This window comes from Stegostoma tigrinum, chromosome 46 (assembly GCF_030684315.1).
Source record: "Stegostoma tigrinum isolate sSteTig4 chromosome 46, sSteTig4.hap1, whole genome shotgun sequence".
NCBI lineage: Eukaryota > Metazoa > Chordata > Chondrichthyes > Orectolobiformes > Stegostomatidae > Stegostoma > Stegostoma tigrinum.
In genome coordinates, this window is record NC_081399.1 from 11,444,654 (window position 1) to 11,464,653 (window position 20,000).

Here is a 20,000-nt window from a genome sequence, read left to right on the forward strand (position 1 = left end):
CCCCTCTCCCCCCTCTCCCCCCTCTCTCTCTAACTCCACGGGGCGCGCGTTTCTGTCTCCCCTTACTCTCTATTTGCTCTTTCACCCAGGTATTACTACAACAAGAGAATTCTCCACAAAACCAAAGGGAAACGATTTACTTATAAGTTTAACTTCAATAAAATGCTGATGGTGAACTATCCCTTCATCGATGTACGAGGATCTGGTGAGTGTAGGCTTGAGTCAGCTGTCTGGACAGGGTCTTACAGACTGGATGCAAATCAGGGGGCTTCGATTAATATACAGCATAATGACCACCCCGAGAGGGAGTTACAGACTGGAATCTAATCGAGGCGTTCAGGGTGTGTTATATACAGAATAACAGATACCCCGGGAGGGAGTTACAGACTGGAATCTAACCGAGGGGTTCAGGGTGTGTTATATACAGAATAACAGATACCCCGGGAGGGAGTTACAGACTGGAATCTAATCGAGGTGTTCAGTGTGTGTTATATACAGAATAACAGATACCCCGGAAGGGAGTTACAGACTGTATCTAATCGAGGGGTTCAGGGTGTGTTATATACAGAATAACAGATACCCCGGGAGGGAGTTACAGACTGGAATCTAACCGAGGGGTTCAGGGTGGGTTATATACAGAATAACAGATACCCCGAGAGGGAGTTACAGACTGGAATCTAATCGAGGGGTTCAGGGTGTGTTATATACAGAATAACAGATACCCCGGGAGGGAGTTACAGACTGGAATCTAATCGAGGGGTTCAGGGTGTGTTATATACAGAATAACAGATACCCCGGGAGGGAGTTACAGACTGGAATCTAATCGAGGGGTTCAGGGTGTGTTATATACAGAATAACAGATACCCCGGGAGGGAGTTACAGACTGGAATCTGATCGAGGGGGTTCAGGGTGTGTTATATACAGAATAACAGATACCCCGGGAGGGAGTTACAGACTGGAATCTAATCGAGGGGTTCAGGGTGGGTTATATACAGAATAACAGATACCCCGGGAGGGAGTTACAGACTGGAATCTAATCGAGGGGTTCAGGGTGGGTTATATACAGAATAACAGATACCCCGGGAGGGAGTTACAGGCTGGAATCTAATCGAGGGGTTCAGGGTGTGTTATATACAGAATAACAGATACCCCGGGAGGGAGTTACAGGCTGGAATCTAATCGAGGGGTTCAGGGTGTGTTATATACAGAATAACAGATACCCCGGGAGGGAGTTACAGGCTGGAATCTAATCGAGGGGTTCAGGGTGGGTTATATACAGAATAACAGATACCCCGGGAGGGAGTTACAGACTGGAATCTAATCGAGGGGTTCTGGGTGGGTTATATACAGAATAACAGATACCCCGGGAGGGAGTTACAGACTGGAATCTAACCGAGGGGTTCAGGGTGGGTTATATACAGAATAACAGATACCCCGGGAGGGAGTTACAGACTGGAATCTAATCGAGGGGTTCAGGGTGGGTTATATACAGAATAACAGATACCCGGGTGGGAGTTACAGACTGGAATCTAAATGAGGGGTTCAGGGTGGGTGATATACAGAATAACAGATACCCCGGGAGGGAGTTACAGACTGGAATCTCATCGAGGGGTTCAGGGTGGGTTATATACAGAACAACAGATACCCCGGGAGGGAGTTCCAGACTGGAATCTGATCGAGGGGTTCAGGGTGGGTTATATACAGAATAACAGATACCCCGGGAGGGAGTTACAGACTGGAATCAAATCGAGGGGTTCAGGGTGGGTGATATACAGAATAACAGATACCCCGGGAGGGAGTTACAGACTGGAATCTAATCGAGGGGGTTCAGGGTGGGTTATATTCAGAATAACAGATACCCCGGGAGGGAGTTACAGACTGGAATCAAATCGAGGGGTTCAGGGTGGGTGATATACAGAATAACAGATACCCCGGGAGGGAGTTACAGACTGGAATCTAATCGAGGGGGTTCAGGGTGGGTGATATACAGAATAACAGATACCCCGGGAGGGAGTTACAGACTGGAATCTAATCGAGGGGTTCAGGGTGTGTTATATACAGAATAACAGATACCCCGGGAGGGAGTTACAGACTGGAATCTAATCGAGGGGTTCAGGGTGTGTTATACACAGAATAACAGATACCCCGGGAGGGAGTTACAGACTGGAATCTGATCGAGGGGTTCAGGGTGTGTTATATACAGAATAACAGATACCCCGGGAGGGAGTTACAGACTGGAATCTGATCGAGGGGTTCAGGGTGTGTTATATACAGAATAACAGATACCCCGGGAGGGAGTTACAGACTGAAATCTAATCGAGGGGTTCAGGGTGTGTTATACACAGAATAACAGATACCCCGGGAGGGAGTTACAGACTGGAATCTAATCGAGGGGTTCAGGGTGTGTTATACACAGAATAACAGATACCCCGGGAGGGAGTTACAGACTGGAATCTAATCGAGGGGTTCAGGGTGTGTTATATACAGAATAACAGATACCCCGGGAGCAAGTTACAGACTGGAATCTAATCGAGGGGTTCAGGGTGGGTTATATACAGAATAACAGATACCCCGGGAGGGAGTTACAGACTGGAATCTAATCGAGGGGCTCAGGGTGGGTTATATACAGAATAACAGATACCCCGGGAGGGAGTTACAGACTGGAATCTAACCGAGGGGTTCAGGGTGGGTTATATACAGAATAACAGATACCCCGGGAGCAAGTTACAGACTGGAATCTAATCGAGGGGGTTCAGGGTGGGTTATATTCAGAATAACAGATACCCCGGGAGGGAGTTACAGACTGGAATCAAATCGAGGGGTTCAGGGTGGGTGATATACAGAATAACAGATACCCCGGGAGGGAGTTACAGACTGGAATCTAATCGAGGGGGTTCAGGGTGGGTGATATACAGAATAACAGATACCCCGGGAGGGAGTTACAGACTGGAATCTAATCGAGGGGTTCAGGGTGTGTTATATACAGAATAACAGATACCCCGGGAGGGAGTTACAGACTGGAATCTAATCGAGGGGTTCAGGGTGTGTTATACACAGAATAACAGATACCCCGGGAGGGAGTTACAGACTGGAATCTGATCGAGGGGTTCAGGGTGTGTTATATACAGAATAACAGATACCCCGGGAGGGAGTTACAGACTGGAATCTGATCGAGGGGTTCAGGGTGTGTTATATACAGAATAACAGATACCCCGGGAGGGAGTTACAGACTGAAATCTAATCGAGGGGTTCAGGGTGTGTTATACACAGAATAACAGATACCCCGGGAGGGAGTTACAGACTGGAATCTAATCGAGGGGTTCAGGGTGTGTTATACACAGAATAACAGATACCCCGGGAGGGAGTTACAGACTGGAATCTAATCGAGGGGTTCAGGGTGTGTTATATACAGAATAACAGATACCCCGGGAGCAAGTTACAGACTGGAATCTAATCGAGGGGTTCAGGGTGGGTTATATACAGAATAACAGATACCCCGGGAGGGAGTTACAGACTGGAATCTAATCGAGGGGCTCAGGGTGGGTTATATACAGAATAACAGATACCCCGGGAGGGAGTTACAGACTGGAATCTAACCGAGGGGTTCAGGGTGGGTTATATACAGAATAACAGATACCCCGGGAGCAAGTTACAGACTGGAATCTAATCGAGGGGTTCAGGGTGGGTTATGTATAGAATAACAGATACCCCGGGAGGGAGTTACAGACTGGAATCTAATCGAGGGGTTCAGGGTGGGTTATATACAGAATAACAGATACCCCTGGAGGGAGTTACAGACTGGAATCTAACCGAGGGGTTCAGGGTGGGTGATATACAGAATAACAGATACCCCGGGAGGGAGTTACAGACTGGAATCTAACCGAGGGGTTCAGGGTGGGTTATATACAGAATAACAGATACCTCGGGAGGGAGTTTCAGACTGGAATCTAATCGAGGGGCTCAGGGTGGGTTATATACAGAATAACAGATACCCCGGGAGGGAGTTACAGACTGGAATCAAATCGTGGGGGTTCCGGGTTGCCAATATATTCAGAAGGGGATACCTAAGAGAGACTTAGAGAGCATTTGAGCGATTTGGTGGTGGTTTTAATATGTATTAACATATAGCCAGTGGAGGGTTTCAGACTGGAATCCAGTTAGTAAGTTTGGTGGTTTCTGCGAAAACGACAGATGATGTGGGAATGCAGTGCGAACTGCAATCTAATCAAGGGCTCTGGTGATTTGTTCAGAACAACACATGGCCATGAGTAATTTAGAGACTGGTATCTTATCAAGGATCTTGGCTGGTTTTTGTCTACAATAACAGATACTCGGGCGTAAGTTACAGACTGGAATCTAATCGAGGGGTTCAGGGTGGGTTATATACAGAAAAACAGATACCCCGGGAGGGAGTTACAGACTGGAATCTAATCGAGGGGTTCAGGGTGGGTTATATACAGAATAACAGATACCCCGGGAGGGAGTTACAGACTGGAATCTCTTTGAGGGATTTAGGGTGGTTTATATACAGAACAACATACCTACTGGTGAGTTACAGAGTGCACGGGTTTCAAGGTGTTCTAGCTCTGGAGTAAAAGCTATGTGGGAGTCAGGTGTCAGGAGTGTGGAGCAGATCTGGGAGTCTGCAGTAACGCAGATGATGGAGAAGGGTGTGCGTCCTGTCTAGTGACAATTGCACAAGGCTTTGGGAAGAGAGTGAGAGTAGTGGGCTGACAGAAACGGGGTTCAGGCTGAAATGGGAAGGGAGGGTGTATCTCCAAATCTCTCATCCTAGGGCTAGCATGGTGGCTGAGAGGTTAGCACAGCGCCAGGGACCCGGGTTCGATTCCACCCTCGGGTGACTGTCTGTGTGGAGTTTGTACGTTCGCGGGTTTCCTCGCACAGTCTAAAGGTGTGCAGGGTTAGGATGGGTTGGCCACGGGACACACAGAGTTAATGGGATAGGGGTAGGTGCCTGCATGGGATGCTGGTCAGAGGGGGACTGTCGTCTTGATGGGCCAAGTGGCCTGTCTCTGCATTGTCGAGATTCCATTATCATTCTCTTCGATGACATAATGGGTTACTTCATTCTTTTCTTGCATTTTTAAACACTTTTAATCTTTGAGGCAGAGAGTGAGGTGATGGTGGGTAGGAAGGAGGTAGAAACAGTGAATATTCATGGAGGTCAAGAGGAGAGGAAGAGGGCAGGATGGCGACAATGTCCTGTATATAAGAAATCTAATGCTTGTTTTTTGATTTTGATTTTCCTTTTTCTCTCCATTCCCCCCCCCATTCCCTTCTACAGGTGCCGTTCCTCAGAGTGCTCCCCCGATTCCCACCGGCTCCTCCCTGTTCCACTTCCCAGGCCCAGAGCCTGGGTCCCCGGGTTGTTGCAGTGGGAATGTCACTCCCCGAGGCCGTGGGCCCCCAATCTCTGTGGTTGCGGATCAGGAGGGATCAGACAGCAGGGCTCGCTTCCCGTCAGGCAGCCTCCCCATCCGCCTGTACCCGGATCCAGGCAGCCCCTTCTCACCAGGTCCCCTTCCAGCTCTGGCCCCAGGCTTCAGCCTGAGCCCTGGTCCAGGCCCATGCCCCGGGGGCCGCTTTAGCTTCAACCCCGAGGAGATGAGCCTGTGGCTTCAGGCCCACGCCCGCTCTGTTTACCACTACCACCTGAGCCCCCGCTCCTTCCCCTTTCCCCGCTACCCAGCTCCTGCCCCCGCCACCGATGATGAACCCCCTGCCCCCAGCATCAGGCTACAGGCCCCGCCGCCAGGCCGCAAGCCCCGGGCCGAGCCCCAGGGGCCGCATTTCGCCAGGCCGGCACCGCCTCCGACAGCAGAACAGCCAACTGGCTCCAGCCCCGGGATAGGGGCCGGGGTCTGTCCTCGGGGAGGCCGGGGGTCTGAGCACAGTAGCTCCATGCCCCTCAAACTGCGCTTCAAGAGGCGCTGGGTGAGCGAGAATGGTGTGGAGACGGCCCCAGGCCTGGGACCAGCCCCCTCCTCCTCCTCCTCCTCCTTCTGCCCTCCTGCCTCTGAGGGAGCTGTTCCCACAGGCTCTGAGGAGGAAGATGGGCAGTGCAGGCTGAAGCCAGGCCGCTCCGGGGGCCTCACAGACTGAGAGTGGGGGAGAGAGAGAGAGAGAGAGAGAGAGACCGGCGAAACAGTAAGGGCGACTCCTCAAGATCATCAATGTCCCCCTGAGCAGGTCTTCTACAGACAACATCTCACCTTCTGTCCTCATGACCCTTCCTCCTTTTCCCCCCCCACCCCCGCCCCTCATCGCACCTCCCCTCCCCTTGCTCGCTCTCCCCCGCCCCGCCCCACACCTCCCCTCCCCTTGCTCGCTCTCCCCAGCCCCGCAACTCCCCTCCCCTTGCTCGCTCGCCCCTTTACTCACGCCCTTCCTGCTTTACTCACCCCCGTGACTCCCCTCTCTTTCCCCCACACTATTTACTTTCCTCCTTCCTTTATTCTTCCTCCTTCCTTTACTCACTGACGTAACTCCTCATGCCCCCACTTTCTCCACTCCTCCTTAACTCTTTCACTTCCCACCCTCGCCCTACTCGCTCCCTCTCCTCACTCTTCATAAACACACCCCTCACTCCTCTCATGCCCCTTACATCTTCCTCTCCTCCCTTTCTTTCCTTATTCCTCATCCCCCTCATTCCCTTTGCACCATCTTCTCACTCCGTCCCCACTAACCTCACCCCTTCCACAGACCCTTCCTTCCTCCCTTGTATTCCCTTCTCTGTCTACTCCCCTCGCTCTGCCCCCTCAACACCTCACCTTGCTAGTGTGTGGAAATGGAGGCGTTGGTGGATGAGAGGGTTAATCCCCCTCTGATCGGGGAACAGACTGCCCAGTGTGTGTAAATGGAGAGGGTGTGTGTGAGGGGGTTAATCCCCCTCCGATAGGGGAACAGACTGCCCGGTGTGTGTAAATGGGGAGGGTGTGTGTGAGGGGGTTAATCCCCCTCCGATAGGGGAACAGACTGCCCGGTGTGTGTAAATGGAGAGGGGGTGTGTGAGGGGGTTAATCCCCCTCCGTTAAGGGCACAGACTGCCTGGTGTGTGTAAATGTGGAGGGGGTTACTCCCCCTTGATAAGGGCACAGACTGCCTGGTGTGTGTAAATGGGGAGGGGCTGTGTGAGAGGGTTACTCCCCCTCCGATAGGGGAACAGACTGCCCGGTGTGTGTAAATGGGGAGGGGGTGTGTGAGGGGGTTAATCCCCCTCCGATAGGGGAACAGACTGCCCGGTGTGTGTAAATGGGGAGGGGGTGTGTGAGGGGGTTAATCCCCCTCGGATAGGGGAACAGACTGCCCGGTGTGTGTAAATGTTTGATATGAAGTGTGTGATGTGTTTAACTGATGTTTCATACCATTTGGTGCCTGCAAATGTATTTCTCTGAACTGTAATTAAATAAGATATATACTTTGATTGTGCAAGATGTTCACTATATATTTTTCCGAAAGTATCTTCAGAATAAATTTACCTCAATATTAAAGTGGGATGATTTTAAGTAAATTTTACATGGTGTCTGTGTCTCATTTCTTTGTACAGACTTTCCGATAACTGGGAATTGCAGTGAGCTTCAGGACCAGAAAGCCCCTCGAGCACCTGTCCCCAAACTGCAAGCCCCCTCATTCCTTTCTCCCAAACTGTGGACCCCTCTCTCTTGATGCTGTATAGCTCACCTGTCTTAATCTCTGTCTCCCCATGCCTGTGTCTTTCTCTCCCTCTCTTTCCCATCTGATTTCATATGTCTCTGTCTCTCTCTCTCTCATTTGCTCCGTCACTCTCTTTCTGTCTCTGTCTCCCATTCACTCCCACTATATCTCCCTCGCTGCCTGTTCTTCTCTATCTCTCCTAATTGTTCTCCCTGCTCGCTTGCTTAATTTGTGGGATGTGGGCCTCACTGGCAGGGCCAACGTTTCTTGCAAATCCCTAGTTGCCCCCCTTGAGAAGGTGGGGGTGAGCTCCCTTCTTGAACTGCTCCAGTTCATGTGCTGTGGGTTGACCCACAATGCCCTTTGGGAGGGAATGTCAGGATTCCGACCCAGTGTCAGTGAAGGAATGGTGATATTTTCCAAGTCAGGCTGGTGAGTGGTTTGGGGGCAACTTGCAGGGGGATGGTGTCCCCATGTATCTGCTGCCCCTTGTCCTTCTGGATGGAAGTGGCTGTGGGGTTTGGAAGGTGCTGCCTGAGGATCTTTGGTGAGTTTCTGCAGAGCATCTTGTAGACGGTACACACTGCTGTGACTGAGCGTCGGTTGTCGGGGGGAGGGAGTGGGATGTTTGAGGATGTGGTGCTAATCGAGCGGGGACTGCTTTGTCTTGGATGGTGTTGAGTTTCTTGAGCATTGTTTGAGCTGAAACCCTACTGTCAGCATCCTGGGGTTATCTTTGACCAGAATCTCAACTAGACTCACTACATAAATACAGCGGCTACAAGAGCAGGTCAGAGGCTGGGAATCCTGCAGCAAGTAACTCCCGTCCTGTCTCTCTCTTCCCTCCCCCCTCAAAAAAAAAAGCCTACCTACCATCTACAAGGCACAAGTAGGATGGAATACTCTCCACTTGCCTGGAAGGGTGCACTTCAACAACTGTTGAATGTTGTACCCAGGTTCCTAGTAATAGCCACAAAATAGCTGGTAGGGGAATAGTTCCCTGGGGGGAGCAAAGAAAGAAATAGTGAGAGCCATCAGAAGGGCATAGCGATGATCATGGGCGATTTAATCTACATATAGACTGATATTTCCAGATTGGCAATGGTAGCCTCACTGACGAGTTCATAGAACGTTTCCAGGATAGTGGTTTATTTTTATTTTTGCAACATCACATTCTGGACCCAGCCAAGAAACAGGCCACACTTGTGCAAAGGGATAGGATCCATTAATAATCTCATCCTGAATGGGTAGCAGTGATCATGATATGATTGAATTTTAAACTTAGCTTGAGGGAGAGAGGAGTGGGTCCAAGACTAGCCTTTTAATACTAAAATAAATAAGGGCAATTGTGAGGGTATGAGAGCAGAACTGGCAAAAGTGAAATTTGGTTTGGAGATGGCTTGATTATATGTACGGGGATATTTTAGAATGGATACATCCTAATCAGAAAAATTCCAAGAAAAGGACTATAGATAACCAAAAAAAACATAATATCAAATAAGAGAAAAGTCATGTCATTGTGCAAAGACAATGAAAAGGAATAAGAGATAACAAGGTGTGGAGCTGGATAAACACGCTAGGCCAAGCAGCTTCAGAGGAACAGGAAGGCTGATATTTTGGGCCTAGACCCTTCCTCAGAAAAGAAATAAGATTTTCTGTAAATACAGTGATAGTTAATTCTATAGAAAGGAAGTTGAGGTAATTGATTGAGTATAAAAGAATAGTAAATTAATTGACAAAGTATTTTCTTGTATTGATCTTCACAATGTAGGTAACATTGAACAATCAACTCTAGACCAAGAAATGGAAGTGAGGCCAGAAGTCAGTAACCACCAGGAACATATTGGAGCTTCAAGCTGACAAGTCAATGTATCTTGATGGACTTTATCCGGAATTATTGAAAGAGCAAGGTGTGGGGCACTGGTTTTAACATTCCCAAATTCTGGGAAGGTTTCTGCAGAATGAAAAATGGTGAATGGTGATTCCTCTTTTTCAAAAAGACAGGGGGCTGTTAAAACAGGAAGCTAAAGGTCAGTTTGCTTATCATCTGTCATCGGGAAAATGCTGAGAGCTATTCCTAAGAAATGCTTTAGCAGGGCATTTACAAAGAAATTGAGTTAATAGGGCAGAGTCAACATGGTTTTGTGAAAGGGATATCATATTTAGCCAATTATAAAGTAAAACCTGTTGCAGATAAAGGGGAGCCAGTGGATTTGCTGTACTTTGATTACCAGAAGACATTTGACAATTGGATAATAAAGGTTTGTGGTGTAGAGGGTAAGATATTGGCATGGGTAGGAGACAAGCTGGTGAGCAGGAAACAAAGTGGGCATAAATGGGTCCTTTCTGTTGGTTGGGATCAGCGCTGGAGCCTTGTGTGTTACGATTACATAAATGGCTTGGATGACTAGCACTGAACAATACGGTAGCTAAATTTGCTGAAAACGCAAAGATAAATTTGAAGCTAGGTCGTGAGGGGATATAAGAAGGGGATACAGAGAAGTGAGTGGGAAAAGCTGTGTGGAGCATAATGTGGAATAATGTAAAACATTTGCAGGAAAAATTATGAAGTATAATATTGAGTTGGTGAGAGGTTGTGGATCTCTGAGGTGCAGAGGAATCTGGCTGTCCTGGTATGTGGATCACAGAAAGATAGTACACAGCTCCAGCAAGATATCAGCAATACTTATGGAATGGTATGGTTTATCCTGAAGGTGATTGAGTACAAGAGTAGGGAGGTTATGCTTCAGTTATACAGGGCATTGGTGAGACTGCCTCTGTAGTACTGTGCACAATATCAGTTGCCTTATTTATAGAGATGCAAATGAGTTTGAGAAAGTTTAGTAAAGGTTTACTGGACCAATACCCGGAATGAGAGGGTCATAGAGTCATACAGCATGGAAACAGACCCTTCGGTCTAACCAGTCCATGCTAAACATAATCCCAAACTGAACTAGTCGCAGCTGCCTGCTCCTGGCCCATATCCTTCCATAACTTTCCTATTCATGTATGTATCCAAATATTTTTTTAAATGTTGTAATTGTACTCACATCCACCACTTCCTCAGGAAGTGTAAAAAAAAAAAATTTTGCCACGTTTTTTATAAATCTGTCTCCTCTCACCTTAGAAATGTGCCCCCCAGTCTTGAAATCCCCCAACCTAGGGAAAATACACCTACCATTAATCCTATCTATACTCCATATGATTTTATAAACTTCAATGAAGTTGCCTCTCAACTTCCGACATTCCAGTGAAAAAGGCCCAGCCTCTCCCTAGAACTCAAACCCTCCATTCCCGGCAACATCCTGGTAAATCCCTCTCCAGCCAAATATCCTTCCTGTAACTGGGCAACCGGAACCGGGCACAGTATTTCAGAAGAGGCCTCACTGTCCTGTACAACCTCAACATGATGTCCTAACTCCAACGCTCAAAGGTCTGAGCAATGTCTGAGGCATAGAACAGCACAGCACGGGAACAGGCCCTTCGGCCCACGATGTTGTGCCGAATATGACGCTAAATTAAACTAATCCCTTCTGCCTGCCATTGGTCCATACCCCTCCATCCTTGCTCATTTATGTGTTTATCTAAAATTCCCTTAAATGCCCCCATCATGTCTGCCTCCACCACCACCCCTGGCAACACATTCCAGACTCTTACCACTCTCTGTGCAAAAAAAAACGTGCCCCTCACATCTCCCTGGAACTTTTCCCCCACACCCACCCCCCCGCCTAATCATAAACGCATGCTCCCTAGTATTAGACATTCCAACTCTAGGGGTGGGGGAAGCAAGATTCTGACTGTCATCTGTTTGATTGAAACATGTAAGACCCTGAGGGGTGGGGAGAAGATGTCTCCTTTTGTAGGAGAATGGAGAACTCTGGGCCACTGTTTAAAATCAGGGCTTGCACATTTGTAATAGAGATGAGGTGAAAATGGTTTCTCCCCCAGGGCGTCTGATGGCTTTGGACCTCTCACCCTGAAAAGGTGATGCGACCAAAATCTTTGGTTTTAAGGCAAAGGTGGAGAGAGATTTGTGATAAACCGAGGGTTGAAGGGTTATCAAGTGTCGTTTGAAATGTGGAGGAACCAGGTCAGCTAAGATCTTACTGAATGGCACAGCAGGCTCAAGGAGCCGAATGGCCTATTCTTGTTCAAAATTCATGTTTCATTTGACGCGTCATCTTCACCGTCCATTGAACCAGGGTTGATCCCCTGGCCTGACGGTGATGGTTGAGTGGCGGATATGCCGGGCGTGAGGTTACAGATCGTGTTGCTGTACAGTCCTGCTGCTGTTGGTGGCCCACAGCGCCTCATGGGCGCCCGGTCGATGTTGCCGATCTGTGCGCAGTCTGCCCCATGGAGCACGGTGATAGTGCCACACAACAGGATGGAGGCTGTTCTCAATGCGAAGGCGGGACTCTGTCTCCACGAGGACCGTGCGATGGTCACTCTTACCAACACTGCCCTGGACAGATGCTCCTGCAGCTGGTAGGTTGGTAAGGACGGGGTCAAGTATGTTTTTCCCTCTTGTTGGTTCCCTCACCACCTGCCACAGACCCAGTCTCGCAGCTCTGTCCTTTAGGGCCCGGCCAGCTCGATCAGTAATCCTGCTGCCGAGCCACTCTTGGTGGGGGGGCACTGAAATCCCCCACCCAGGGTACATTCTGTGTCCGAGCCACCCTCAGCGCTGCCTCTAAGTGTTGTTCAACATGGAGGAGAGACTGACCCACCAGCGGAGGGAGGCCGGGACGTGGTCACCAGCAGGAGGTTTCCTTGCCCATGTTTAGCCTGAAGCCACGAGACTTCATGGGGTCCGGAGTAAGGTAAGGCCAGATTTGGAGTACTGCGTACAATTGTAGTCGCCATGATACAGGATGGATGTTATTAAAATGGAAAGGGGACAAAAAAGATTGAGCAGGATGTTACTGAGATGAGAGAGTTTGAATTATAAGGAGCAGCTGATTGCCTGGGTGACTTGATAGAGGTTTATAAAATAACAAGGGGCTTGGATAGGGTGAATAGCCAAGGTCTTTTCCCTAGCGTAGGGGAGTTCCAAGACCAGACGGCATAAGTTTAAGGCTGAGAGGTGAAAGATGTAAAAGGGACCTAAGAAATTTTCACACAGAGGGTGGTGCGTGTATGGAGTGAGCTGCCAGAGGAAGTGATGGAGGCTGGTACAGTTACAGCATTTAAAAGGCATCGGGTTGGGGTGTGAATAGGAAGGGTTTAGAGGGCTATGGGCCAAATGCTGGTAATTGGTTCTAGATTAATTTAGGATATCTGGTCGGTATGGATCAGTTGGACTGAAGGTTCTGCTTCCCTGCTGTACATCTCCAAGACTTCCAGAACAACTCTCTCCTGACTGTATCCCACAGTGCCAGCACCTCTACTGGGTCAGTCCTGCTGGTGAGACAGAACATATCCAGGGATGGTGAAGGTGGTGTCCGGGATATTGTTTGTAGGGTATGATTCTGTTACTATGACTGTGTCAGGCTGTTGCTGAGCTAGTCTGTGGGACAGCTCTCCCAATTTTGGCCCTAACCCCCTGATGTTAATGAGGAGGGCTTTGCAGGGTCAGAGGATCCCTACAGTGCTGAAGAAGGCCATTCATTTCATCGAACCCACACCAACCCTCTGAGCAGCATCCCAGACAGACCCGCCAGCCCTACCCTATCACTGTAACCCTGCATTCCCCACGGCCGAACCCGCACATCCCTGGGCACTATGGGTCAATTTAGCACAGCCAACCGACCCTAACCCGCACATCCCTGGGCACTATGGGACAATTTCGCATGGACAATCCCACCCTAACCCGCACATCCCTGGGCACTATGGGACAATTTAGCACGGCCAATGCACCCTAACCCGCACATCCCTGGGCACTATGGGACAATTTAGCACGGCCAACCCACCCTAACCCGCACATCCCTGTGCACTATGGGACAATTTAGCACGGCCAACCCACCCTAACCCGCACATCCCTGGGCACTATGAGACAATTTAGCACGGCCAATGCACCCTAACCCGCACATCCCTGGGCACTATGAGACAATTTAGCACGGCCAACCCACCCTAACCCGCACATCCCTGGGCACTATGGGACAATTTAGCACGGCCAACCCACCCTAACCCGCACATCCCTGGGCACTATGGGACAATTTAGCACGGCCAATCCACCCTAACCCGCACATCTTTGGACTGTGTGAGGAAACTGGAACAAACACATGTATCTCCGCACAGTTAGTTGGCAGAGGCTGGAATCAAACCTGGGTCCCTGGCGTTGTGAGGCAGCAGTGCTAACCACTGTGGCACCAAGGGTCAACAGAGCTGTTCCAGGTGGTCTCTTGCTCACGCTCTCACTCTGTCTATCTCTCCCCATGTCTGCCACCAACCCCCCACCCTCCAGCTGATTCCGTACTTTGGGTTACTCACTCAGACACTCGGGTGGTGAAACTGCTGATTCCCAGGGGCAGACAGAGCTGTCTTCAGTCTCTTTTCCTAAGCTACAGATTGATCCCATCCTGTAACGTTAGAACCAGCAATGAGCCAATTCATTTACTGACTGGGCTCTGGGGAGAGAGAGAGAGAGAGAGGGAACTGCTTGTTTTCTCACTGATAGCACCATCGTACACCACCCCCCCCCCTCTCTCTCTCTCTCTCTCTCTCTCTCTCTCTCTCGCTGTCTCTGGAACTGTGATGGATGGCAGTGAAGAGTTTCACGGAGAGAAAAGATTACGCGGAAGTGTTGTTGTATGGCCTGGATACCAGACAGCTCAGGGTTTTGTAATGCTTATGATGCTGATGGGGGACAGACAGGTTCACACAGAGAGAAATCATTTGTCTGAAAGTCTAAGATGTGAGGTAGGGTGGAGAAAATGAAACTGGACCTCTCAGTGAAATGAGGAAATAATTCTCTGTACAAACGGTAGCAAAAGTCTAGAATGAAGTCAGAGATGGAAACCTGTGAGTGATAAATTTTCAATGCTCTGTATCGAAGAATTTAAGAATTTATAACAGGCAGGAACATGAAGCACTCCTTAATACTTCAACTATTGGCTGATTGTTTCAAAAAACATGGCCCTTTGACTAAATTAAACAAGTTAAGAATTATGGATGCTTGAAATCCCGAAGCGAAAACAGAAAGTGCTGGAGAAACTCAGCAGGTCTGGCAGTATCTGTCGAGAGAAAGCCAGAGTTGACGTTTTGAGCTCAGGAATCCTTCTTCACAATGTCCCTTTCTCTGTCATTATCATCTACCGGAATAGTGCATGGTAATTCGATCCCCACTGTTTCCAGAGTGGTTCCACGTCTGAATTCTTTAACAAAAGGTAGATGCAGTGTCCCAGTCTACCTGAATATCAGAGGAAGCTTGATAGAAAACATGACCAGATTTCCGCACAAAACGAGGATAATTAATGATTAAAAGTAGTCAGGCATTCGCTGCGAGTAAAACAGATGCAAACCATTGGCATATAACGTCACTTAAACTCTAATCCCCTCTAATCCCCTTACAAACCCCCTTCCACACACACCAACTTTATAACATCACTTAAACTCTAATCCCCTTTAATCCATTTACAAAGCCCGCTTCCACACACACCAACTTTATAAACTCTCCCTTACACACACACACACTCTTTATAAATTCCCCCTTACACACACACACTTTATAAACTCTCCCTTACGCACGCAAACACTTTATAAACTCCCCCAAACACACACACACTTTATAAACTCTCCCGTAAAGACACACACACTTTATAAACTCCCCCTTACACACGCACACTTTATAAACTCACCGTTACACACGCACACACTTTATATACTCCCCGCTTCAACACACACACTTTATAAACTACCCCTTACACACAAACACTTTATAAACTCCCCGTTACACACACAGACACTTTATAAGCTCTCCCTGACACACGCACACACTTTATAAACTCCCCGTTACACACGTACACACTTTATAAACTCTCCCTTACACTCACACACACTTTATAAACTGCCTGTTACACACACACACACTTTATAAACTCTCCCTTACACACACACACACTTTATAAACTCCCCCTGACACACACACACACACTTTATAAACTCTCCCTTACACACGCACACACTTTATAAACCCCCCCTTACACACACACACACTTTATAAACTCTCCCGTACACACGCACACACTTTATAAACTCCCCCTTACACACGCACACACACTTTATAAACTCCCCGCTTCCACACACACACACTTTATAAACTCCCCCTTACACACACACACACACACACACACACACTTTATAAACTCTCCCTTACACATGCACACACTTTACAAACTCCCCCTTACACACACACTTCATAAACTCCCCCTGACACATGCACACACTTCATAAACTCCCCCTGACACACGCACACACTTTACAAACTCCCCCTTACACACACACGTTATAAACTCCCCCTTACACACACACACACTTTATAAACTCCCCATTACACACACACACTTCATAAACTCTCCCTTACACACACACACTTTACAAACTCCCCCTTACACACACACACACATTATAAACTCCCCCTGACACACACACACACTTTATAAACTCCCCCTGACACACGCACACACTTCATAAACTCCTTCTGACACAGGCACACACTTCATAAACTCCCCCTTACACACGCACACACTTTATAAACTCCCCCTTACACACACACACACACACACACACACACACACACACACACACACACACACACTTTATAAACTCTCCCTTACACACGCACACACTTCATAAACTCCCCCTGACACACACACATACACACTTTATAAACTCCCCCTTACACACACACACACACACTTTATAAACTCCCCATTACACACACACACTTCATAAACTCCCTCTGACACAGGCACACACTTCATAAACTCCCCCTTACACACGCACACACTTTATAAACTCCCCCTTACACACACACACACACACTTTATAAACTCTCCCTTACACACGCACACACTTTACAAACTCCCCCTTACACACACACTTCATAAACTCCCCCTGACACAGGCACACACTTCATAAACTCTCCCTTACACACACACACACTTTATAAACTCCCCCTTACACACACACACACACACACACTTTATAAACTGCCCGTTACACACACACACACTTTATAAACTCCCCCTTACATGCACACACTTTATAAACTCCCCCTTGCACATGCACACACTTTATAAACTCTCCCTTACACACGCACATACTTTATAAACTCCCCGTTACACACGCACACACTTTATAAACTCCCTGTTACACACACACACTTTATAAACTCTCCCTGACAGACGCACACACTTTATGAACTCCCCCTTGCACACGCACACACTTTATAAACTCCCCGTTACACATGTACACACTTTATAAACTCTCCCTTACACACGCACACACTTAGTAAACCCCCCCTTACACACACACACACACACTTTATAAACTCTCCCTGACAGACGCACACACTTTATAAACTCCCCCTTAGACACACACACACTTTATAAACTCCCCGTTACACATGTACACACTTTATAAACTCCCCCTGACACACGCACACGCTTAATAAACTCCCCCTTACACACACACTCTTTATAAACTCACCGTTACACACACACACACTTTATAAACTCCCCTCTTCCACACACACTTTATAAACTACCCCTTACACACACACACACACACACACACACACTTTATAAACTCCCCTTTACACAAGCACACACTTTATAAACTCCCCCTGACACACACACATACACACTTTATAAACTCTCCTTGACACATGCACACACTTTATAAACTCTCCCTTACACACACACACTTTATAAACTCCCTGTTACACACACACACTTTATAAACTCTCCTTGACACATGCACACACTTTATAAACTCTCCCTTACACACACACACTTTATAAACTCCCTGTTACACACACACACTTTGTAAACTCCCCCGACACATGCACAAAATTTATAAACTCCCCCTTACACACACACTCTTTATAAACTGCCCGCTTCCCCACACACACACACTTTATAAACTCCCCCTTACACACACACACTTTATAAACTCTCCCTTACACACGCACACACTTTACAAACTCCCCCTTACACACACACATTATAAACTCCCCCTTACACACACACACACTTTATAAACTCCCCCTGACACACGCACACACTTCATACACTCCCTCTGACACAGGCACACACTTCATAAACTCCCCCTTACACACGCACACACTTTATAAACTCCCCCTTACACACACACACACACACACACTTTATAAACTCCCCGTTACACACACACACACACACTTTATAAACTCCCCCTTACACGCACACACTTTATGAACTCCCCCTTGCACACGCACACACTTTATAAACTCCCCATTACACATGTACACACTTTATAAACTCTCCCTTACACACGCACACACTTTATAAACTCCCTGATACACACACACACTTTATAAACTCTCCCTGACAGACGCGCACACTTTATAAACTCCCCCTTAGACACACACACACTTTATAAACTCCCCGTTACACATGTACACACTTTATAAACTCCCCCTGACACACGCACACGCTTAATAAACTCCCCCTTACACACACACTCTTTATAAACTCACCGTTACACACACACTTTATAAACTCCCCGCTTCCACACACACTTTATAAACTACCCCTTACACACACACACACACTTTATAAACTCCCCTTTACACAAGCACACACTTTATAAACTCCCCCTTACACACACACATACACACTTTATAAACTCCCCGTTACACACACACACACTTTATAAACTCTCCTTGACACATGCACACACTTTATAAACTCTCCCTTGCACACACACACTTTATAAACTCCCCCTCACACACGCACACACTTAGTAAACCCCCCCTTACACACACACACACACACACTTTATAAACTCTCCCGTACACACGCACACACTTTATAAACTCCCCCTTACACACGCACACACACTTTATAAACTCCCCGCTTCCACACACACACACTTTATAAACTCTCCTTGACACATGCACACACTTTATAAACTCCCCCTTACACACGCACACACACTTTATAAACTCCCCGCTTCCACACACACACACTTTATAAACTCTCCTTGACACATGCACACACTTTATAAACTCTCCCTTGCACACACACACTTTATAAACTCCCCCTTACACACGCACACACTTAGTAAACCCCCCCTTACACACACACACACACTTTATAAACTCTCCCGTACACACGCACACACTTTATAAACTCCCCCTTACACACGCACACACACTTTATAAACTCCCCGCTTCCACACACACACACTTTATAAACTCCCCCTTACACACACACACACACACACACACTTTATAAACTCTCCCTTACACATGCACACACTTTACAAACTCCCCCTTACACACACACTTCATAAACTCCCCCTGACACATGCACACACTTCATAAACTCCCCCTGACACACGCACACACTTTACAAACTCCCCCTTACACACACACGTTATAAACTCCCCCTTACACACACACACACTTTATAAACTCCCCATTACACACACACACTTCATAAACTCTCCCTTACACACACACACTTTACAAACTCCCCCTTACACACACACACACATTATAAACTCCCCCTGACACACACACACACTTTATAAACTCCCCCTGACACACGCACACACTTCATAAACTCCTTCTGACACAGGCACACACTTCATAAACTCCCCCTTACACACGCACACACTTTATAAACTCCCCCTTACACACACACACACACACACACACACACACACACACACACACACACACACACACACTTTATAAACTCTCCCTTACACACGCACACACTTCATCAACTCCCCCTGACATACGCACACACTTTACAAACTCCCCCTTACACACACACTTTATAAACTCCCCCTTACACAAACACACACACTTTATAAACTCCCCATTACACACACACACTTCATAAACTCCCTCTGACACAGGCACACACTTCATAAACTCCCCCTTACACACGCACACACTTTACAAACTCCCCCTTACACACACACTTCATAAACTCCCCCTGACACAGGCACACACTTCATAAACTCTCCCTTACACACACACACACTTTATAAACTCCCCCTTACACACACACACAAACACACACTTTATAAACTGCCCGTTACACACACACACACTTTATAAACTCCCCCTTACATGCACACACTTTATAAACTCCCCCTTGCACATGCAC

The 20,000-nt window shown here is 47.7% G+C and overlaps 1 protein-coding gene across 2 annotated transcripts in view; it reads left to right on the forward strand.

Annotated features, from left to right (window-relative positions):
- Positions 1-7,512, forward strand: part of LOC125449512 (ETS translocation variant 3-like) — a 10,983-nt gene extending 3,471 nt beyond the window's left edge. For both annotated transcript variants that reach the window (XM_059642818.1, XM_059642819.1), the window contains exons 3-4: positions 90-205; positions 5,306-7,512. In XM_059642818.1, coding sequence (XP_059498801.1) covers positions 90-205; positions 5,306-6,123 — 934 coding nt within the window. In that variant the 3' untranslated portion in view covers positions 6,124-7,512. The remainder of the gene's footprint in view (positions 1-89; positions 206-5,305) is intronic.
- Positions 7,513-20,000: the final 12,488 nt, after the last annotated feature.